General features: G+C 40.8%; 1 protein-coding gene across 4 annotated transcripts; it reads right to left on the bottom strand.

Annotated features, from left to right (window-relative positions):
• Nucleotides 1-3,749: 3,749 nt before the first annotated feature.
• On the bottom strand, nucleotides 3,750-22,655 carry inpp5jb (inositol polyphosphate-5-phosphatase Jb). 4 transcript variants are annotated; one of them, XM_035992875.1, is made up of 14 exons: nucleotides 22,134-22,655; nucleotides 17,162-17,682; nucleotides 15,630-15,737; nucleotides 15,046-15,154; nucleotides 12,694-12,810; nucleotides 10,174-10,349; nucleotides 9,918-10,029; nucleotides 9,343-9,452; nucleotides 8,269-8,476; nucleotides 7,355-7,492; nucleotides 7,141-7,224; nucleotides 6,956-7,060; nucleotides 4,793-6,715; nucleotides 3,750-4,745 (listed from the first exon to the last, which is right to left on the bottom strand). In XM_035992875.1, the coding sequence occupies exons 2-13, from the start codon at nucleotides 17,668-17,670 to the stop codon at nucleotides 6,374-6,376; spliced, it is 2,118 nt and encodes a 705-aa protein (XP_035848768.1). In that variant the 5' UTR covers nucleotides 17,671-17,682; nucleotides 22,134-22,655; the 3' UTR covers nucleotides 3,750-4,745; nucleotides 4,793-6,373. The 4 variants fall into 4 exon arrangements, with proteins under 4 accessions (XP_035848768.1, XP_035848771.1, XP_035848774.1 ...); XM_035992878.1 differs by having other exon boundaries at nucleotides 4,797-6,715; XM_035992881.1 differs by lacking the exon at nucleotides 22,134-22,655 and adding an exon at nucleotides 18,208-18,403.
• Between the last annotated feature and the right edge of the window lie 1,211 nt (nucleotides 22,656-23,866).

Genomic DNA, 23,866 nt, shown 5'->3' with positions numbered 1-23,866 from the left:
ATAGAGTTAGTTGCACCTTGTGTTGTGCTGTCATTTTAAATGAGATGTATACAAGCTAGAAACCATACCAGTCTTGAATCAAAGAGTTGTTAGACCTGACTTTAAAACAGCTAGATTTGAATCATAAACTTCTCTGCCAACATACACACACATGCTTCTTGTATTTCTTCTTTCCCTAGACTTGATACCATCAGTGCTACATGCCATACCTTAAGCATTACCCAAACACAAATTGAATCTTCATTCTAACAATAAATCAAAATTAACATCAATCCCTAACCCTAAAATAGCTTCTTTAAGAAGTTAGGACTGGCCAAGATATCCTTGCTTTACAAAACAAAACAAAAACATAACAACATATGTGAATAATTCCAAATATGAGGATGTGGCCCGAATGGTTGACAATTGAAAGTAGAGCTGGCTGTCATTGTGCATACAGGAAGATTTACTTGTTCAACAGAGCAGTGTTGTGTTGTGTGTGACAGTTGTGTTTTTACGATGTTATAAATAATCAGTTTTAAAGCTTATATTTAATCAATAAGTTAGACAATAGAGAATTAGAAGCCCTTATAAAAGTTCAGATGTTATACAGTATTTGTTTTGTGTGTGTGTGTGTGTGTGTGTGTGTGTGTGTGTGTGTGTGTGTGTGTGTGTGTGTGTGTGTGTGTGTGTGTGTGTGTGTGTGTGTGTGTGTGTGTGTGTGTGTGTGTGAGATGTGTACCACACAACAAATAAATGTTTCCCAGAAACCATTATTAGAGTTTGGTATAAACCAACACTGGTTAATTCAATCTGATAAATTGCATTCATTTTAGCTATCACAAGAACATCACAACATGTGCTTCCCTGGTGAAACGAACAACCTGGAGGTACATTTGCTACAAAGTGAAAACTGGACAGTGGAGAGAAGAGCAGAGGCTGGGGATATTGTATCTCAACATAACTTGATTATACTTTACTCAAAATCCATATTCCTCGTATCCTTCAGGCACTGTTGTTTAATATAATCAAAAGCTCTGATTGTGAACATAATGTATCTGTGAAGGCAACAGATGGGTTTTATTGCCACTACAAGGACTGGTTTACCATGGTTTTAGCTTCAAAGCAGCATTTTATTCATTTGAGAAGAGGAGTATCTCTAATTTCAGTTCCAGTGCCTGTTTAAGTTAGAAATGATAGATTTATCCAGAATCTGATTTCGAAATTGGGATATTGTGGTTTCAAAGTTTGTGACTCAGGCCACTACTCCACCAAGACAGCTCATGTATCTTTTTTTCTGCTTGTCATTATGAACACGTACTATCTGACACCCTGCAACTATTAATTGTCCCATTTTAAAGATATCTTTAAATGTTAAACATGGCTAGTCACAGTGACAAAGCATTTATGAAGATGTGGAGCACACAAACAGTCATGCCACAATCAAAGCCCTGTGTTACATCATGAAGCAAAGAGACCTGATGTAATATGTTCTAAGTGCTTAACTTGAAGTCAATAGTCCATCAGTGTTAAGGTGTAAAGATTACTCTAACAGTAGTGTTGGGTAATTTTTATTATCATAATGCGAGATAAAGAATAAAGGCAGCATCGGTAACTTATAGTGTGGCACATACTGATAATGATTATTCCACACACAGTGGCTCATATCAGAAGTCATAAATGGTCAAAAATCAAAGGTTGATTATGACATTACAGGGTCATTAGTATGGTCAGCTTGTACCCTTTTAGTCAGTTCATTTAAATATGTTATTATGGTGTTTATTGTCACTAAAACAAGCAACCCAATCCCTGACCAGTGTTGCATCAGAGTGGTACATTCATTTGTCACCATGAATTTGCAGGGTGGACACTTTCTTTTCAGAAGACAAAAGCATGATGCAAGATGCACCTGCTGTTGCCTTTTGCAGGATGCGTTGTTGTGTCTGTTGCCCTCATTTATTTAGAAAGTCTAAAATAGCAGGTACCAATTATTAACTCACAAAGAGCTGAATGGTTGTCCAAAGATGAATAATAGTAGACTGGAGGTCCACTCTAATACTGGTAATCACTGAATGAAGTTCAATTCTTTTACATAATTGAAGATAATGCATGTGCAGTACTGTTGTTGCATTAACAACCTTTGTAGTCACACACACACACACACACACACACACGCGTTCTTTTTTATGATCTAGACCAGTGGTTCCCAACCTTTTTTCCTTGGCGCCCCCCCTACTTATGTCTAAGAAAAGCTGAGCCCCCCCTCCAAAACCGAAGTTGAGGTAACTGTCCCTTACTTTCTTTTTTGATTGAGTTATCAGCACTTTTACGTTTCTCCGCCATGTTTCATTCATAAAATAGTGATGCCGTGGCGGCAGGAAAAACGAGGATGATAGCTGCTAGCAGATAGCAGCTGACCTGATGACAGCAGGGTCCCAGGTTAAGAGGTCCTGGAGGTTTGGCCTACTAAGTAGCCTGCCTACAAGTTTAAGTGAGAACAAAAATATATAGTTTTTATACAGACTTTTGTATACATTATATGTTCTAGTGTATTATCATAATTTCTTTAACATGTGCAAATATTTTTTTTTTTTACCTCCACCTCAAACTAGATAAAGACTCGCGCCCCCCCTGTGATCTTTGCCGCCCCCCTTAGGGGTCCCTGGACCCCAGGTTGGGAACCACTGATCTAGACCATGGTCATTCCCAAACTGCGGTCCACGGACCACTAGTGGTCCATGAGGATACTGCAGGTGGTCCGTGGAAAAGCAAAATAAAATATAAAATAATAGTTTTTTAATCTTCATTTTACCAGGAAATTCCCATAAACAACTTTTTTTTTAATTTTTAACCATGAGTAGGCCTACTGTGTTTTCATTAAATGTGTATAGGGCCAGATGCAAAGAATGTTGTCATGATCCCATCACACGCATAGCCTTTATAGGCAGTTTATATGAAACAAACAGTTTTAAATAATAAATGGAATGAATAAGGACTATTATTATTTTAATATCCAGTTTGATCTCGCATTTCTGAAATGTTTTGCGGATGTGCTGTTAAGTGGACAAACTCATAGCCTACTTTTTGAGGACTTGTAAAACTCTGAAGATTAATAATCCCCTAAAATCGCCAAAGGTTTTGAAATTTTGACTATATCCAAGTGTTCTTATTACTGTATAGAGTTAATACTCCATTGCTATGGAAATAAGCCTGTTGTTCAAATGAACCTGATTATGCCCTCGTGCGCTTGAGTAAATAAATATGTGGCAGCAGTTGTGTGCAGTAAACAAGCCTGTTGTACTGATGCGATGACCAATTATAGTTTTAGTGCTAGTAGGCCTATTAAGAGGTGCAGATTAATTTAGGTAGGACTGTGTGTAGACATATTTTATGTGTATTATCAGGTGGTCCGTGTACATTTTTGATTACAAATAGTGGTCCACACACAAAGTTTGAAAACCCCTGATTCTAGACTACTGCTTTCTTTCTGTTGTAAACAATTAAAGATATACTTGATTATGTGATTAACTGTATGTATTAGACAGGTTTTGGGCTTGTTTTGAGTGTTGTACGATGTATTGTTATTTTTGTTATGTTGTGAGTATGAATGTTATGTACATAAGTTTATGTTTTGTTGTACCTTTGATCAATATCATGTTTTCACTTATTCTGATATATAAACATATAAGAAACAATAGATTACAATGTAATTACCCATTTTTCAAGCAATGACAATAAATATGAACAGACTCAGGAAACACACAGACAGCACAATTTGAAAGGGAGTATATTTTTTCTTTGGACAGTGTTGCACTAGTTTTTAGGTTAAAGAACAAAGCAAGCAACCCCTAAGAAACCCTTTTGCTTCATTCATCAGATGATTTCACAGAGATAAACAATTTTCATATGCCATCAATTAGTATCTCATAGGCTTGCTATTTTTACATTTTTTTTATTTCATTCACAATTATACAACGACCGGTAGACTAAACAATCTACACTTCAGACAATAAAAGCAACATTTGATCTGGATTTACTAAAATGGCAAACTGGAGAAATCAGACTCTCTCTTCATAGTTGCTTATAGAGCAAGAAAATAATTATCAATACTCTGTAATATCCATTGAAATAAAGCTCCCTCACTGGCCAGCAGAATTCAGGCTCATTTAACAGTTAAATAAGAAAATAAATACATAATTTAAGTAAAATAATCTTTGTGGCATAGATTGTCTCCTATTTTGTTTTCTACCATACTTAATATTTGTCCTTTACATACATATTTCTTCTATTTTAGCCACTTCATTATAAAACAATAACATTCTATAGACACAGCATTTTTTCCATTAACATTTCACATTAGATAGTCACTGGTCATGACTGCAGAACTGACCATACTTACTTACTTAAATTACTTAAAGTAGGACACAGTCATACAATCTTAACAAGTTACTCTAAACAAAGGTCCATTAGATTTTTCATTTTCAAAAACAATAAAAATACATAAATGCACTATGAAATTATTCAAACAATTTCAGATTACTGCATAATAAGCATAGTTGCCCTGCATTTTCTTCACCTAACACTTACACGGAAGTTAAATTTTTATACTGTCCTTACCAAGTTTTTCTAACAATTTCCACAGTCACAATTATAACAAAGAGGAGTCAAAAACAGCACTTTACGGCACAAAAATCACAGTACCGGAATGTACAGTATGTCCAGCAGCAAACCATGCAAACACAGTCACACCCCCTTCACTATCACAACTAGCCCCGCAGGCAGGCACCGCGCACGTGCACACACACGCACACACACACACACACACACACACACGTACGTCCATAAAAACACATACACACAAAAAACTGTTTACAGACATACACACTGAGGTTACAGCTACAACAGTATACACTGTCCTACGCTAACAGCCCAAAAGTACAAGTGTCTAAGATGGTGCATCAGAGGTCACATGGTAACAATGCAACACGATTATTGTGACTATTGTCACTGTCAGCTAACCACCAGGATCAGTAAGGGATGATCTGAGCAAGAGAAAACGCAAAAACAAACACAGGAACAGTGAACTGAAAGAAAGCAAAATTTCATACAAAAAATAAAAGCATTAGATAGGACAATTTCATTTATTGGAAATATCACATTAGCATTGTGATATTTCACAATAGTGGAACATGTCAGCGTTGTATCATACTACTTACAATGCAGTCACAAATATGTGATTGTTTTGTTTTCTTGGTGAATTATTCAAAAAGTAACTTTGTTGCTGTGAAAAGCAAGAGTTATATAAGGCGCATTAACTCATATAAAAGGAATGAGTCCAAGCAATATACTGTATATGTTTCTTGGGTCAGATATTGCTGTAGTTAACACTGAAGTACAGAGTTAGAGGCCAACAATTAATCAACTAGTTCTGCCAAGACAGCCATGCAGCTAGCTGACAGCTAGCCCCCCACACCCCTCACATCCCACTGCACTGATTTGGCAGCCTATTTTAAGGCCTTTTACGCTCACATTCACTTTCTCAGCTGACATGTGCTGTGACGCTGCCATGGCTGGTGGCCGAGCCCCCTAAACCCCAGGCCCCACCCACTTTTTTCATGCACCCTGGAGGGATCATTTGAAATGTTCCTTGCGTCATGTTGATGAATTTCCGAAGCATGGAATATCCACAAGAGTAGACTCATATCGCCAAGTCAAAGTGCATCTCTCCATTTGCAGAAGCTAAAAATGTTAGTGATTGTTGATAGAGCTGGTGATGCTTATGTGGGATGTTTTAGAATAAAATGCTTTTTTCACCATGTCTCTATGGTCCTATTGGTCCGAGCGGATTTGTTACACAATAGATACATGTTCCACAACTAAAGCAAACTGAGCGATTTGTGAGCATTGTCAAGTGCGTCATACTCATACGTCATACTCCTTGTCTCAAAAGCGTTTACTTTCGTTGGTATGCAGTCTGCTGACTTGACTGCTAAGTAAATCAGTGCAGGGTTTCAATTCATCGGCGGAATATGCGGAAGATGGTTTCTAAAAAGCATTAAGTAACCACTCTTTTACTTTACATGACCATAACATCCATGAGTATTTCCTAATGCAAGGTGTCAGCTCCCTGTACTGTCCACACCTGAGAACGGACAAAGATAGAAGAAACACAGGACAGAGTGAAAGGTTTACAAATAAAAAAATATGTGCACAGCTTAATAGAACTCAAGGCAAAGTAAGCCTTCTGGACAAACCAGATGGCTGTTCCTGAAAAGGATGGCATCAGAAACTGTATATTTTCATTACAGAAAACATACAGTGTAGTGGATGTATTTAATAAAAGACACAACAGTTGGCTATGTGACCTGTGACAACAGCAGGACTAGGTTGTGTATCACACCCCTGAACCCTCTATGTCTTTTTCTTTCACCACAGAAGCAGACACCTGGCTGCTGCTGCCCTCTGCTGGAAGTCTTGTGGACTCACTCTCAGCTGTGGTGGTGCTGGATGGAGAAGCAGTGACATTGAGCATTTTCATTTTGGCCTGTGCAGGGCTGCCAGAGCGGCTGCGACTGTGGCTGTGGCTACGGTGGCTGCGATGGCTGCGGTGCTTGGCCTTGCGTGGACTGGGGCTGCGGGACCTCGTCTTCATGAGGACAACAGTGCTGTCATCCTCTGAGCTGAAGTCAGAGCTGTCTGAAGAACTGGTGTCAGGACCTGAAGTGGGAAGCTGGATCTGAAGAAAGATTTAAAAAAAAGAGGACAAGAGGGGGATGTAAGAGATAGAATATGGAGAAAGCGCAGCAAAATGTTTGAATAAATATTTGAGGTAAATATTGGTAAAGATAATGAAAGAATTGTTAAGATGCAGATGGGAACACCAGCAGTATTAGTATAGTACAACAGATGTAATGTCCCTTTCTTAGTGCTAATGCATTTGATTGTTTTAACCTCAAGAAAGCAGTGCCATGATTACCTGAAATGGCTCTGTTACACCCACAATGGTGCTCATGTTGTTGCTATAGTAACCCAAGATAAAGTCCCCTGAGCCTTTAGGCAATTCCTCCTCGGTAAAGGTTACCTGGAAAACAGTTAGTCAGATATCCATTAAATGTGAAACAAAATGACCCCTGAAGAGAATTCAGCACGCAACCAGATTACCTGCTGTTCTTGTCGATTAAAATCAGCTTCCTCTTGCTTGGCCCACACGTATCCCACATAGTCCTTATGGTGCTTGAAACCCACCTGGAGATGGGCAGCACAATCACTAACAGTAACTACATGATTAAAATTAATAATGCACAGAAGTATGTGTTGTACTACTCCTGATGATTAGCCATAACGTTATTTGGCCAGTAGAAGTAAGACTATTTACCTTGTACAGTCCGATCCAGTCCCAGGAGCTGCGAGGGTAGCTGGGCACCAGTTTGAATTTTGCTGTGGCATCAGCAATACTATTCCACTCATCCTCCACTATGATTGTGACCAGGGGAATATCCACCTTGTATGGGAACTACAAAGAACATTTACCATAAACATTTATATAGTGCAAAGTGACTGTAAAGTTTCTTTTTTTTTTAAAGATTTTTTTGGGGCATTTTAGGCCTTTATTTTTATAGGACAGCTCGAGACATGAAAGGGGGGAGAGAGAGGGGTAATGGCATACAGCAAAGGGCCGCAGGTCAGAATCGAACCCGCGGCTGCTGTGTCGAGGAGTAAACCTCTCTATATGGGCGCACACTCTACCAACTGAGCTACCCAGGCGCTCGACTGTAAAGTTTCTAAGATAAACTTAGCACCAAATGCATGGTCATGTTCTTAGGTCCAATTTGAGCAGTTTCCTGATTTAAATCATAACTTTGCTAAGTTTTTTTAATTTTTGATTATGATTTGGGGCATTTTAGGCCTTTATTTATATAGGACAGCTGAAAACATGAAAAGAGAGAGAGGGGGGAATGACATGCAGGAAAGGGCTGCAGGGCGGAGTCGAACCTGCGTCGAGGAGTATCTCTCTCTCTCTCTATGTATGTATGTATGTATGTATGTATGTATGTATGTATGTATGTATGTATGTATGTATGTATGTATGTATGTATGTATATATATATATATATATATATATATATATATATATATATATATATATAAAAGTTCTTGTACAGCAGTTTGAGTTTACACGTAAACTAAGGTGTTGAAAATAGTATTGTTTTGGTGTTGGTACCGAAACTACTATTTTAACTACTAACTATTTTATTATGGTATTAGCACCAGTATCGAAAGATTTCAAACCTGCAGGGTAAAGATGGAGGAGACTGGTTTGTGGTCACTGACGGTGTATTCCATGTGACTTCGGTAGTAGTGCTGTGTCACTTTGGTCCCGCTGGTCAGCGCTGAAATGGAGCAACGCTTCCCTGTGCTGACAGCAGCGCCGGCAGTAGCAGTGGCTCTCAGGCGCCACAGGATCCGGTCGGTCCAAGCTGGTTTACGCTTCTTCCCACTTGGTGGATGACAGAAAGAGAGATGGAGCAAGAGAAAAAATACAAAAATACCAACTTAAACAACCGTTTAATAACAGTAAATGGAGAGAAAAAAGAGGCACTTTCATTTTTTGTCTAGTAATTTGAATGTTGCATTCGAAAGGGGAGGCTAAGAAAATGCACACTGCTGGGTGTTAGATTTTTTTTTAAAGTGGCTTTTTTGTTCTAAAAAGCCTTTTTAAAATGTCAATGACGTCATACACATCGTATGGCCAGAGATACTGTTTTACGGCAAGCTCTGAGTCGCTTCCTTTTTTCTCTCGAGGCATCGACAACGCAGCTGACAGGTTAGGCTCTCCCTGTTAATACACGTGCTAGAAAGAGGTTTGCTAATGTTTTAAAGACCACGCCGAAATATTCACTCTGACATTCTGGTTCTGCTTCGGATGCCGTCAAGCGGGATCTCCAATCGTAATCAGTCCTTCACTGACCAATCAGCATTCATTAGTAGAATGCTAGCGTGTTATGGGCAACAACGACTCAACCTGTAAGAAATCAAAAGGACATAAGTACTCGTTCATTCAACTCTCGACCTATAATCCAAGTTGAACTTGCAAAAACTACAATCAAATCTGAGATTTCTCAATGAGAATCAGGCGAAAGAGACAAATTTAGCCGTCTAGCTCCATAGAGTCCCATTTATTTTGCACTGGACCACGATCACCCCCAGTGGAACTCTGGTGGAACTGCAACCAAATTCGGTACAATGGGGCTGAATAGGGAGTGGAAAGGCTTTCCGTAGACCGGCTTTGGTATTACTAAGCTAGACTCTGTGATATCTGGTCAGTTGTCTAGAATTCATAACAGCACCCCTGGCATCACCAACCTTGTGTCGTATGTATCTGTTCCAACATCAAACTTGTAGGTGGGAGGGAATTTTAGTGGCCCCTCTTGGAAACCCTCCAACACTGTCTCACTGTCTTTGGCCATATTGAGCTGTAACAATGAGAATTAGTAGACATCACTCACTGAGGATTTCTGTTTGGCACTCACTGACAGCTCCAGTGAGAAGATAGTGTGTTTCTTTATTGCCCTCTAGTGACATCACCTAAACAGTCCACCAGACAAAAACAAAACATTTAATATATTTAATTAATTAATTAATTACATTTAATTAAACATAACGTAAACGTAATTTCAGCTTGTGAAATGACAAGTCATCACAAGAATTATGATCTCAAGTTAAGATTTTAGGGTGAACAGTTTATTGGGGTGTTTTAATGCTTTTCCATAAGATTTAAATGGAAAGACTATTTTTGTTCAAAATGAAAAAGTCAATCAAAAGTTAACCTGGTGCTATGAATACAGACGAGTTAAGGGGCAAGTTGCTTTTCAGGAGGACTACATGCAGAGGAGTTAAATGTCATAGTCTTTATACAGTATATTAGACCCCATTTTTACCTGATCCTTTTCCAACAACATTGAAAATTTGTTGTTATCGATGGCTGATTTTACCACCTGCATATCTAGGTCATCAATGCGGAAATTGAGATCTCCGAACCAGAACACCACACTGTGAAAAAATAAGTGCATAAGTATTTTTGCAATGCCGATTATGAGGGATTGCCATTTCCCTCATAAGACATAAATATGGAGAAAACAAGTCTGGGATTGTTTAGCACAGATATATCAGAGTGCAAAGGTTGTGCTGACTTACTCATGGTCAAGAACCCCGATGGCAGCCTGGCCCTCAAACTGCTGCTGCTGCAGGATACTCTCAAAGTCCTCCATGCGCTGCTCTGAGTTTTCCATGTGAGCCGGCAGGTGGCAGTTGAGGAAGCAGATGGTGTGGCCGAACGCTGACATGCGGGCGCTCACACCACCTTTATTCCCCTGTAACACCGACAAGCACAGGGGAGGTTAAATAATATTAAAGAGAGGAAGGCAAGAAAGCGTTTGTATTAATTGTCTCATCATTTCACTGGAAGCTAAATTAAATAGTCAGTCAGTGATGGAAAAGTGCCTAAAGACAGTATATGTCAATTGATTGGTGCAAGTGTCTGTGCCACAGACAAACAGGAAGTTTACTCATTCATCTTCATTAGTGAAGAATGTCATCAATATTTAATGCTAACAGTAAAGTGCACAGTTGGGGGACAGGATGAGTCTGCGGATTTCTACCTGCTGGTCTCCCAACTGCTCTGACCCACTAAAACACATAAGATGTTTCAGTATAAAATCTACAGAAAGTGGTGATGCCTGTCTGACTTCATACAGGGAGGATTTCATTTAAAAATAAGTGCTACATAACTTTTCAGTGAACAGGATCTTAGTTCTGTCTCCGAGCATGTTATTGTCTTTCAGTAACACACTGTAGCAACCCCCTGTTTAAAGAACTGGTCTTTATTCTCATAAAACTGGATGAATCAGCATTATATACAGTGAGGAAAATAAGTATTTGAACACCCTGCTATTTTGCAAGTTCTCCCACTTAGAAATCATGGAGGGGTCTGAAATTGTTATCGTAGGTGCATGTCCACTGTGAGGACATAATCTAAAAAAAAAATCCAGAAATCACAATGTATGATTTTTTAACTATTTATTTGTATGATACAGCTGCAAATAAGTATTTGAACACCTGAGAAAATCAATGTTAATATATGGTACAGTAGCCTTTGTTTGCAATTACAGAGGTCAAACGTTTCCTGTAGTTTTTCACCAGGTTTGCACACACTGCAGGAGGGATTTTGGCCCACTCCTCCACACAGATCTTCTCTAGATCAGTCAGGTTTCTGGGCTGTCGCTGAGAAACACGGGGTTTGAGCTCCCTCCAAAGATTCTCTATTGGGTTTAGGTCTGGAGACTGGCTAGGCCACGCCAGAACCTTGATATGCTTCTTACAGAGCCACTCCTTGGTTATCCTGGCTGTGTGCTTCGGGTCATTGTCATGTTGGAAGACCCAGCCTCGACCCATCTTCAATGCTCTAACTGAGGGAAGGAGGTTGTTCCCCAAAATCTCGCAATACATGGCCCCGGTCATCCTCTCCTTAATACAGTGCAGTCGCCCTGTCCCACGTGCAGAAAAACACCCCCAAAGCATGATGCTACACCCCCATGCTTCACAGTAGGGATGGTGTTCTTGGGATGGTACTCATCATTCTTCTTCCTCCAAACACGGTTAGTGGAATTATGACCAAAAAGTTCTATTTTGGTCTCATCTGACCACATGACTTTCTCTGGATCATCCAAATGGTCATTGGCAAACTTAAGACGGGCCTTGACATGTGCTGGTTTAAGCAGGGGAACCTTCCGTGCCATGCATGATTTAAAACCATGATGTCTTAGTGTATTACCAACAGTAACCTTGGAAACGGTGGTCCCAGCTCTTTTCAGGTCATTGACCAGCTCCTCCCGTGTAGCTCTGGGCTGATTTCTCACCTTTCTTAGGATCATTGAGACCCCACGAGGTGAGATCTTGCATGGAGCCCCAGTCCGAGGGAGATTGACAGTCATGTTTAGCTTCTTCCATTTTCTAATGATTGCTCCAACAGTGGACCTTTTTTCACCAAGCTGCTTGGCAATTTCCCCGTAGCCCTTTCCAGCCTTGTGGAGGTGTACAATTTTGTCTCTAGTGTCTTTGGACAGCTCTTTGGTCTTGGCCATGTTAGTAGTTGGATTCTTACTGATTGTATGGGGTGGACAGGTGTCTTTATGCAGCTAACGACCTCAAACAGGGGCATCTAATTTAAGATAATAAACGGAGTGGAGGTGGACATTTTAAAGGCAGACTAACAGGACTTTGAGGGTCAGAATTCTAGCTGATAGACAGGTGTTCAAATACTTATTTGCAGCTGTATCATACAAATAAATAGTTAAAAAATCATATATTGTGATTTCTGGATTTTTTGCATGCACCTATGATGACAATTTCAGACCCCTCCATGATTTCTAAGTGGGAGAACTTGCAAAATAGCAGGGTGTTCAAATACTTATTTTCCTCACTGTATATCATAGCATATCAAGTAACAAGACTGGATAAATACAAACAACCTCCATTATTTACACACCGAGCAGTAGAAGTGTGTAGACTGTAGTGGAAAGTGGAAATCAGGGTATCAGTGACAGTGATGCAAGCTTAAATCTAGTCACTCCTGCAGAGATGTCGTCCTATGTTCAGCTAAACTGAAATTTCCATAACACAGTGCTGATCACAGAATGGTGTCAGGAGCCGTCTCACCCAGTAACCCCCCAGGCCAGTACGGGTGGTCTCAGTCTGGACTCCGCGGAGGAAGGGCAGATGGAAGTACTTGGCAAAGACCAGTAGTAACAATCCCTGCATCCGCTGGGAGGTCACCTGAGGGATAGGCAGGTGAGACAGACAGACATGGCGAAAAAATATGATAACATGAATAGGTAGGTACACAGTGCGAGTTAGGAGGAGGCACTTTGCATATTTCTGAAAAGAGAGCAGCTATAAAGTTCAGGGTAACTGTATAAATATCTTTATCTTTAGCACTAATATTTCAATAAACAAATTTTCTGAGCTGAGTCCGGCTTTGCGGTGTGTCCATTTCTGCTGCTCTGCTTCACTTTCTCTCCCCCCTCCTCTTTCTGCCCCCTTTCATTTCCATTTAGCCCTGCAGGAGCCAGCGGTCCAGCTCTCCTACTACTTTACATGAAGCACTGCACATTAAGGAGGCCATAGCTTGTGGTCTACCCTCGCTGTGGCATCAAACCACTTTGTAGAGGAAACGTGATGTACACGCTGAAGGCACTTGATGGTCAGACCTTTCCTTTCTCCAAGCCCTCCACCATTATCTCAATAGCACTTGCATCTTGTTCTGCTACATAATGAAATGTAGATTTTGACATTTGTTCACCAATGGTATAAAAAAAAGGTGTACATATTTATGTACTGCACAAGAGGGGCAGAAATATGACACATGCATTGTGGAACAAGATGAGGTATTTGCATGCTATGTCAAGCCCCTCACCAGATATTTATGTCCATCCCTCCCTCTCCCTTCCTCCAGTGGTCCACACATCCCAACCCCCAACTGCAGACGGAAGAAGCATGATCACACCCGGCCTGAAATGCCCTGTGGCCAGTAATGGAGGCACACATCTTTGCACGTGACATACAGTAAGACCCGCTCGCTTGTATACTAACCAGCTATTTGTAGATTTTGACATTTGTTCGCCACTTACTGTTTACGTTACGCAACAAAACTTTGTTGCGTAATGGATTCTACTGAACCGTAAAGTGGACCCACTTTATTTGTGCTATGTGTGTGGACACATACAATGAGTGTGTGTGTGCATCTGTGCCTAAAGTCTGAGAGAATAGAATCCCCTTTTTTGCCTGCATGTACTGTGGTTGAAAAGCATACAATAAGTCACGGTAACACATTCAAAAGAGTGACCATGTTGCAATTAGAGATAAGGGCCAGAAAAAAACTTTCCTTGCTAATTTGTGCATTTAAATTGTAGCGTGTGTGATGGTGTGTGTGGACAATCAGCAGCTGTGTGGTGAATAGCCAGAAAAAAATGTTTTGTTGGCTCAATGTTTCTGCAGTGAAGGACAATAAGCTTTCCTGTGTCTGCAGTAGTTACAGTTTGAACCTGACTGAATGAGCGTTGGTGAGCACTATCTCAGAGTGAAAAAGAACTGATGGGGTGTCTCATTACTACGTGTCTGTCCACCATGTCATAACTAGACTGATTCCTACTGACACCATGCATCTCCCTTTGCTCAAGACAATCTCAAATTAACACATCCCCTTAACATGTTCACAGTATTAATATCCACATGAAGTACACAAAAAGGAAATGATTTTAACGAGGTTAAAGCTAACGTAGCAGACCGTGATACAGCCGGGGGACAGCATCAGTCTCACTGTCAGAGGCCCATCAACACGGACAACAACATGATCCAAAAATAAAACAGCATCCTGGGAGACATTTGTCTAGCTCTTTCAGCTCGACAGCTGATTCAGGCTCTCTGGCTCACCATGCCAACAGAGCCAAGCATCGTTTCAGACGCAGCCAGACGAACACCAACCACAGCTGCAGTACCTGCCCCTTAAAAACATAAAACCTGGTAGATACCAACACACCAGACAGTTCTTCAGAAAATAACATAGCCATGCTCGTCTTATTTCATATACAGTATGGAATACATTTTAGGAAGTATTTGCTACATCTGATTTATTGTGTGCATTCCATGAAACCTATTGCATTTCTTAGTATACTACATTCCCACAGTGGGTATGTGTAGGCATTGTGAAATAGAAAGAGAAAAAGGTGCAGATATGCAGTCATAAAGGCACACAGAAGGGAGACTGAGAAACAGTGAGAGCTTGACTTTGCATTTTGAGCTTGGCAGACAGCGGAAGATAGCAGATACGCTGACATTACACGCCTGTTATGAATTATCACCCCATCCGTTGCTCAGGGAACAAAATGAGCCGAAACAGTAGCGGAGAAGCAGAGATCTTATCAGCGATCACGTCATGTGTATGAATCTAAGCTGTTTAGTATTTTACTATGAGAGTGTGCATATGTTTTGATAATAAAAGCCATTACTGACCAGCACATAACCAAAGGGGCTGAGTCTCTCCATGCAGACCTCGCTCCACTGGTCTGTGAAGAGGACATCTTTTAGCCTTTTGTTAATCATGGAATTCACTTCCTGCAGCCTTGAAGAAAAATGACACACAACACACAGGGGTTAACAGTCGACAGAGATGTAAGAGGAGCTGTTGAGTGGGAGCTTTGATAATGTAAGGGAGGATTAATAAATGAAAGAAAATTGTAGCCGTAAGGAGAGAGACATAATCACTGTGGTAAAGAATTAAGCCTGGCTGCTCATTAGGGACATTGTTTTAGGTGTCCATGTGGGAAAAATGTACATAAATGGAAAATTCAGGGTTTTTTAATTTATTTTTTGGGCATTTTAGGCTTTTATTTTTGTAGGACAGATGGAGACTTGAAAGGGGAGAGAGAGGGTGAATGACATGCAGCAAAGGGCCGCAGGTCGGAGTCGAACCCATGGCCGCTGCGTCGAGGAGTAAACCTCTATATATGGGCATGTGCTCTTCCAGGTGAGCTACCAAGGCGCCGGAAAATTCAGCTTTTATGTGGAAGAAACTAGATGCGCCACAAAACACTCACCCGATAATGTACATGTCTGTGTTTCCATCACCCACATTCAGCCCCAGCAAAGAAGTGATGTCATCAGGTGGCGTGGCCGAACCCACGTTCCAAGTGATGATGTGCAGCCTGTTGGAAAAGGGTGTTAGGTAGTATCACTTATAAACTCTCGTCTCCTACACACCTCAGGTTCATAACCTACAGACTCTGAGTGACACAGCAGAACCCTTGTATTAATAAAAATGATAATGATGTAATTAATTTAGCCATTCTGATTCATATGCTGAGGAAATTGCATAAAATGACTGAAGAAATATTAATATTAAGTAAAAAGATTGGACATTACAAAACTGAGTACAAACTGACTGTGTTCATTTCCAGCAGCTACTGTTTCCATTAGGTTAATTAACACCATTGATGAGGGCAGTTGCCAGACAGCACTGGTGCAAACCAAAGGTTGTGTAAGGGATTGTATTTACACCTTGTTTGTTGTTAATTCGTGCAGTGTGATTTGATATATTGGGCTACCTGGAAGCCCCATAGTTAATGTCACTTAAAAACAAGAAGTCCTGTGTTCAAATCCACTGGTGCTGAAAGCCAAGCCAACCCTGGACCAGTCTGAATATTACACATGTATAGGATCTACTGTATATTTAATGCAGTATTTACAGTGTATTTGCAGGGAAGCTATTGAAACAATTGAACATGCAGCTCTTCTCTGTTTACTGGCCAAAAGTGGTGGCAAAGGATAAAGGACATTTAGGTTTCCAGTTGTTCCAGGGCACTTGAGATTCAGCTCCCAAGAAAATTCCAAAAATGTTCTATAAAAAGCAGTGAGCTCACTATACTTGCAGTGTTATCATTACATTTCCACTTCCAGCAAACCCTTCTCACAGCCACAGCATGCTGTAGCTGATTAAACTGCATACATGTTACATGTACATTTAGGTTTGCCATTTTTCTTGTTCATTCACATTAATTGGCATTAAATCAGACTTCAATCATTTAAGTTTTCTGTGCCACAACACTTCTGTTAAAATGTTCCCATTAATTTAGCAACCTAATCCAAGTCACTTTACAGTGATTCACTACCTACTAAAGCAGGAAGTGGTTAGAAACACACCCATAGATAAAAAGGAACCAGAGGGAAAGAAAGACACAAACCTAACACTGAAATGGATGTAATTTAGAAAAAAAAATAACTGTATGCCATGTATTCTGACCAAATTTGGGATATTGATATTATTCAGAGAGATTCTTCACTTCACAACAACCAATTTGGTTGTTGAATTTGTAAAAAAAAAAAAAAAAAAAAAGTAGTCAAAGTAAATGTTTCATGACACAGAAACAAATAATTATGATGACAGTATTTCGCAAAAAACACCAGAATCTGACTACATGTTCACTCTAGTCATGTAGCCTTGCACTGGTGACTGTCAGTGTATATAAATAAATACTATGTGTGCCAGGCTTTTTTTCTCAGCAGTTTGGGAAATAAAGGCGATGTTAAGACATGCTAAATCATGGTGGGAAAAACAGATGAGGGAACTTGCCTGAAGTCTTCCACAATCTGGGTCTGAGTGTCAGCTGTACCTGCTACAGAGAAGGCTCTCTGTGCATGAGGGTTCAGGTGAGGAGCCTCAGGCCTGCTAGCAGGTGGGTGGGGGACTGAGGCAGCCCTAACCGGGTGGTGGCCCAATCCTTTAGGACCAGCCTTGGCGCTGGGCCCGGTGCGCTCTCCTACGGGTTTGACTGCTCCAGGGCCAGAGGTTTTGGGGCGACTTGCCACAGTGCCATCAGGAATGCACTCGTCCTGGTTAGCCACTGGAGTGGGTTCAGCTTTGGGTTCAGCTTTAAGTTCGGAGATGTCAACAGAGCCCTCTACTCTGGCGCTTCTCTGGGGCCGTCTAGGCCTGGCAGGAGCTCCAGGCTGGCCGGCAGTGGAATCTGTGGCCGGGGCCGCTGTATCTGATGCCGGAGCTGGAGTTGTTGTTAAAGCTTCTGCTGCTCCCTTTGGGTTGTCTTCTTGCGTCTGGCTTTGGTTCGGATTATCTCCGTCCATTTCTTAAGATTTCTGTGACAAAGAAAACAATAGGAATGTTTCCACTTGCAAGATGCACATCATGTTTGCATTTTAGGAATTTAAATTCATATTCATCCAGAACATCTTACCCTGAAGATAACATTCTTGTGTAGCATCAGAATTATATGGAGAGATTTATGTAAGGAACAAAACCAAAGTCTCTGTGGCCAGTAAATGATGATATAATGTACTACAGAAAATTAATTTAAAAAAGGTACAGAGAGGATTTCTATCACTGGAACACTGAACAGCACGCCATGCAGCCTCTTTCACAAATGACAAGGCTATTCAGCTGATGAGTGCAGGACTGTCATGAGACCCTATTGAGCCAGCAAGACAACTGAGTGAGTCAGGCTCCCACCAATTCATGACTGTTCAATTACCTGCCTTCTCACGGCCTTGAAAACAGAAGAATACAGCTGCATGTATGAGAGACGAAATTGAAAGACCAAAATAAAAGCAACAGCTAAAGAGCAGGAAGAGACAAGGAGAAACATATTCCCCTACTGTCCTAACCTCTTGGAGCTTTTGAATGGAAGATTTGGAGAAGAAAAAACACCTGGACACAGTTTAACATCCTCTCTACTTGTGCCTAAGCCGCCCGCCAGTCCAGCAGTAACCAGGGAGATGTTCAGTCAGTTCCTATCAGCTCAGAGCACCTGCCACACACTAACATGAAGAACCGCTGCACCGTCCAGAACCACAAAAGTCAACAGCAGGGAATAAACAACAACACAGAGAGAGGAGCTGCAGAGAGATCAGACAAACAGAGTAGAGGACAGGAATAAAAAAAGCAATCTAAATGCATTCATTCAAGTAACTATTCGATTATTGTGTGAATAAATGACTGTTTTGCTTTTCTCTATTGCAGATTGATAGGAGACAATAGTAATTTAAGCTACTGCACACAGTTTATAAAATATTTTTAAATGTCTGATTTAAATGCAAAACATGTGCAGCATCTTAACTTCAGAGGCAACTGCTTCAATGAGTTGATGAAAAATGAATAACTATGTAATTAGTAATAGTAAATACGGTGATGTCCAACATGGCTGACGATAAAAGAGTGCCAATTATAGAAATTCAAACTTCCGTGAAAAAATATGGCCATACAATTAATGGGAAATTAAAGGAAAAAAAAGATACAGACACTGTAATCATCACCAAAGATGACAAAATAAAAGCAAGCAAGAAATGCTCAGATGTAAAATCCCTTAAACAAAAAATCAGCCACATACAGTAGATGGGGACATCGTATTGTGCTTGTGGACATGTCTGAGCCTTAAAAGAGCTGATTTGGGCACTAAACTGTGGCAGCAGGGAAACAGGTGAGGAAGGACCAAAAAATGTCAAAATGTTCTATGAGGGTGAGCGGACACTTAATCTAACATTGTCAGGTGCACAGCCAAATCTTGGCAGACATTAACCCAATATATTCTCTACATGGTTGAAACGATGCCCTGTACATTAGGGACATATTTTTGGTCAGTAGGGAGACAGGGTTATCTGCTTGGGGACGGGGAAACGACAGAGCCTTTTTTATAATTATTCACATGACCTTGAAGAGATGGGGGCCATGACTTTTGTGCAGAGAGGAGGGCTGCCTCTGTACTCCACATGTGCCCACAAACATGCTGGCCTCTCAGTCCACCAATAACCTGGTGCCTGGCTGGGCATAATGTATTCCTATGGTCCATGTATGGCATTCGGTGGGGGGAGTGTGGAGGAGGGTGGTAGGGCACACGTGGGAGTGGGTGGGTGCAAAACGAGTCGAGGGAAGCGAGGGGGAGAGCGGAGCGAGACAGCCCATTCAGTGACAACACTCTTTGCAGAATGTCTCTAAATTGATCCTCTCACACTTCCCTCTGGCACTGTCTATTTTTCCCAAGCTTTAATCTCTCTCTCTCTCTCTCTCTCTCTCTCTCTCTCTCTCTCTCTCTCTCTCTCTCTCTCTCTCTCTCTCTCATCGTCCCATTTCTCTAATCCTTTCCCTCTTCCCATCTTCTCCCAGAGTCTGTTGTTCCATCTTACCCACCTCCACTGCATGGGCAGTGAATCGCTCACCCCACCAATTTAGTTTCCCCATCCCTATATTTTCCCTTTCACATCAAGCTGAGCGCCTACACTATTCCTGGCCTAAAAAAAATTCATTCCTTTCCTCTTTTATTCCGCCTGCACTCTGAGGTGACACTTGCGCTCCTCCAGCGACGTGCTCTGTATTGTTTCCTTCAGCCAACCACCTAACAGTCACTATCAATGACGTCAACATGCCACAGTCCCAGCGGCAACCGCCACAACAACCGGACATTGATCATAATCAGTGCTAATGTGCTCGGGAACATGGGGAAAAAACTGGAGAATGAGAACATGTTCAAATATCTGGGAACAATGGGGAGGTATAGTATGTAGGACTTTGTGGAGGTGATAATGAAAGAAGCAAATACTAAAACGTGCGATATGGACACTGATTAAGGTGGAAATAGCACATGCAGATCTACATTTCTAATACACAATTTGTTTTAATTTGCTTAATGTATGACAGAGTAAGAGCCAAATATTTGTCTTTCCGGGAACAGTTACAGTTAGACACATTACCACTTCTTATTCCACTCACGGTCACCAAGGAGAGAGTGGAATGATTTGATAATAACAAATGTGTCATGGTGTTTACATGCGCCCTCCTGAGGGGGCTAAAGCTGAGAGAGCCAGGAAGGATGTATGTGGTGTAACCCAAACAGCAGGCTGTAGCCAGCCTTCTTGGCTCCTCTGGTGGGATTATTTGACAACACAGATAGTTTTGGACGACCAGATGATCAGATCACAGCCAAGGTTGTAGAATGTCAAGATGATCTTGCTTACAGTCTAACACTGAAGACATATGCTGACAACATGCAGTATAATGTCTGCACTGCAAAATTATATTGTAAGTTGCAATTTCAGATTCTGTCAATTAACAATTATAGAAATCAGCCAAATGGAAACATTTACTTTGGCTTCATTCTGCTTAAAAAGGTCCTCTGTAGAGGAAAACGGTCACCATGTTGTTATCAGACACAAAAGCAGCATCTGGTTCACCAAATAATTGACTTGCATACATTGCACAATGTCAACTAATTGGGATAAAGATTATCATTCAGCCCTACATAATCTGTATGTGAAGGAATCTGGCTATGCAATCAAATGCAATGACAAAAACTCATTAGGGATGATAAAAATAAATCCACTGTGCGTGGACTGGAACGTGAAACAGGCCCACAGCATGTGTACTAAGGTCTGCATGTGCATGGAATTAAAACACTGTTTTATAGAGAAGTCTGTTCACTGACCACATTTTTCTACATGCCCAGTTACTGATATTTACGTAAGTAAGAATGAAGAAATACGTACGGAAAGTTGCAAAAGCAGCTTCACAGTACAGTAGCTGCTGCTTCAGTAACTACTGAGAAAATCTGTTAGGTGAGTGATAGTCTCACATTGCCAGACCTGTGCTGTGGAGTGATAGTCAGGGATAATCAGTGAATTTAGACTAAAATTAAATGCAGCGTTTTGGAATCCAATGTTGCTACAGATTATTAGGCTTGCAGCATAATCCTCCCTCAGTGCATCTTTCACATTACATTATATTCTAGCACTATAATGTGCTTGGTGCGATTCAGATTGGCAGAGTAAGGGTAAAGCTTATATGGTTTACACCATTTTAACAGAGCATAATGACAAATGTATAACATGAGTTAGTGACCTGAAACAGCTTCTGACTGCACATAAATATGCAAATATTCCTGACAACCAAGAGAAGGATTTTTGTCAGGATGTGTCATTTGATATGTGGTATACTCTGTTTTGTTAACACTAGTACACAAGTTTTACATTGCACACTTTCAGCGTCCCATGATAGGTGTACATATTTACATACTGAAACAGAAATGACTGATGTATCGGCTGAAAGAGGACAGCAGTAGCAATTACAGTATCTGGCCTAATTTTTGTCTGGCAGAAAAAGAAAATGAAGGTCATTTTAATTCAGTGTTTTGCCATCAAATTCACTCAGACACGTGCATTAATTTGTGTGTGTGTGTGTGTGTGTGTCCTAATATAAATGTCAGTGCCAGAGTCTGTGTGTACACTAATGTGTGAAAACCTGATCATGATTCATCTGCATGATCTCTAGCATTGAAAAAGGTGAGAAATTTGTTTATTCTTAATTATCATGGTTTTACGTTGCAAACAAGTAAGCTTTAACATGTATCAATGACCCACACATTCACAGCATGATTTCTTTACAGGGGATGTTAGAATGAAATAAAAGTAAACAACAATATTGGTGTTTCTGCTGTCACAATCACTGGTAATTAATAGAGGCGCGTCCTGTTACATAAATGTCCCTGATAGGTTTCAAGACTCAACAGCACGCATGCTTGCAGCTGATTAATCATTACCTTTACCTGTTTTGGTTCTTCTGTGTTGAGGATTTTTACAGCTAATGGATCTTGAGGAAACCGTTGTCACAGATGTAGCAGTCGGTCAGCCTCGGTAGCCTCGGTGGAGGATGTGAATTAATAGGAATCACAAGAAGGAGAAGGAGTGAAACGTTAACCGAAAATACACTGAACTTTCCTTTCCAGTCGCCTCCCAGATGAAACTATCGGCATCCCAGCGCCTTCCTTCCTTCCTCAGCGGGGGAATGACAGGGAGGAGGAGCAGGTGGGTTTATAGCGATGTTGGCGACAGATTTGCGAGGCAGGCTACATCTCAGGAACACAAATGTCTCCTCCTGCGTTTAAAGAAACAGGCTGTAGCAGCACGCGCACGCCTGTGTGTCCTGTGCCTTCACCGTGCCCTTCAAATTAAAGAAGACGTGTCCGGGACGGCACGAGAGACAGAGAGCGAGAGAGAGCGCTTCCGTAAACGAGCAGCCGCTGCCTGCCAACGATGTTCGGTTGATGATTACAGTAGCTCCCAGAACTACAGCAAGTAGAATGGAGATATCATGACAATTACACAAACATGGCTTACATTTGCGAACTTAGCGTACACTTCTCCCTCAACAACAACAACAACAACAACAACTTACCGTTAGTCAATTTTAGGCCGCGAGCCAAATTACCTCTTACCTATTAATCAGTGTGGATTTGAATGGCCGTTCTATGTAGTCAAAGTCTATGATGAAGCACTACTGCCGCATAGTGGTTGGTTTGGAGAGGTGCATCAGGAGAACAGCAGTGAGGGTTGTATGGCCTTACCTTCTATAGCATATTTTAATTGGCCATTTGTAGACTGTAACACTGTCTAAAAAAACCCAACTGAGAGTATTTTTGTTGGTGGATATAAGATTTGATGCAGCCTCCTTTAGATTTCATTAGTTTGAAAAAGAGCAAGGGTGCCATGTTGGGTCAAGGGTCAAGGTTAGAGTTGCTTGGTATTGTCTTAGCAGAACTTTAAATACTGTTTTTTTCTGAAGCTACTGGAGCTATGCAGAAGTAAAATACATACTGCAGGATGTGTTGAAAGCTCACTGCACATACTGTATCCTCATATGGAAAAAAACTAATAGCATATCCATAGTCAACATAGATGTAGGCCGAACGTTGACCGTAACATACAAACATAGGTTTTAGTTTTTTTCTTATATAATGTGGATTATACACTAAGGCATTTCCAAAACTGCTATATCATGAAAAGCGACTAATTTCTGTGCATACTAGAGGTTGTTGGAATTCCTGGGAAGTATAGAGTAGCCTATATAGTAGGTACATTATAATGTATAGCATCAAAAGTCTTTTGGGTCAATTAGGCTACTAGTCTCGCTTTGCCAGACCCTAGGCTACTATACAAGTATTGCCAGACCTATTTCTACTGACACAGTACAGTAGATACTAAAAATCTAAATACTAAAATCTTATTTTTGTTATAGATTTTCTTTTTCATCCTTGCAATGGGCCTATTCTAGAGCGGACCAGCAGTGCTGTATGTCTTTCTCTTCTGTGATGAATCCCACTGACAACAACACAGGTTTTTGTGTGTGTGTGTGTGTGTGTGTGTGTGTGTGTGTGTGTGTGTGTGTGTGTGTGTGTGTGTGTGTGTGTGTGTGTGTGTGTGTGTGTGTGTGTGTGTGTTTCCTGACCTCTTTGCTACTTTCCTCATATCCCTTCAGTGTTCCTCTGATGTTCTATTGCAA

Source organism: Sander lucioperca, chromosome 2 (genome assembly GCF_008315115.2).
Source record: "Sander lucioperca isolate FBNREF2018 chromosome 2, SLUC_FBN_1.2, whole genome shotgun sequence".
Classification (NCBI taxonomy): domain Eukaryota; kingdom Metazoa; phylum Chordata; class Actinopteri; order Perciformes; family Percidae; genus Sander; species Sander lucioperca.
Note: the sequence above shows the minus strand (reverse complement) of the source record. Positions and strands in the feature narration are given on the sequence as shown.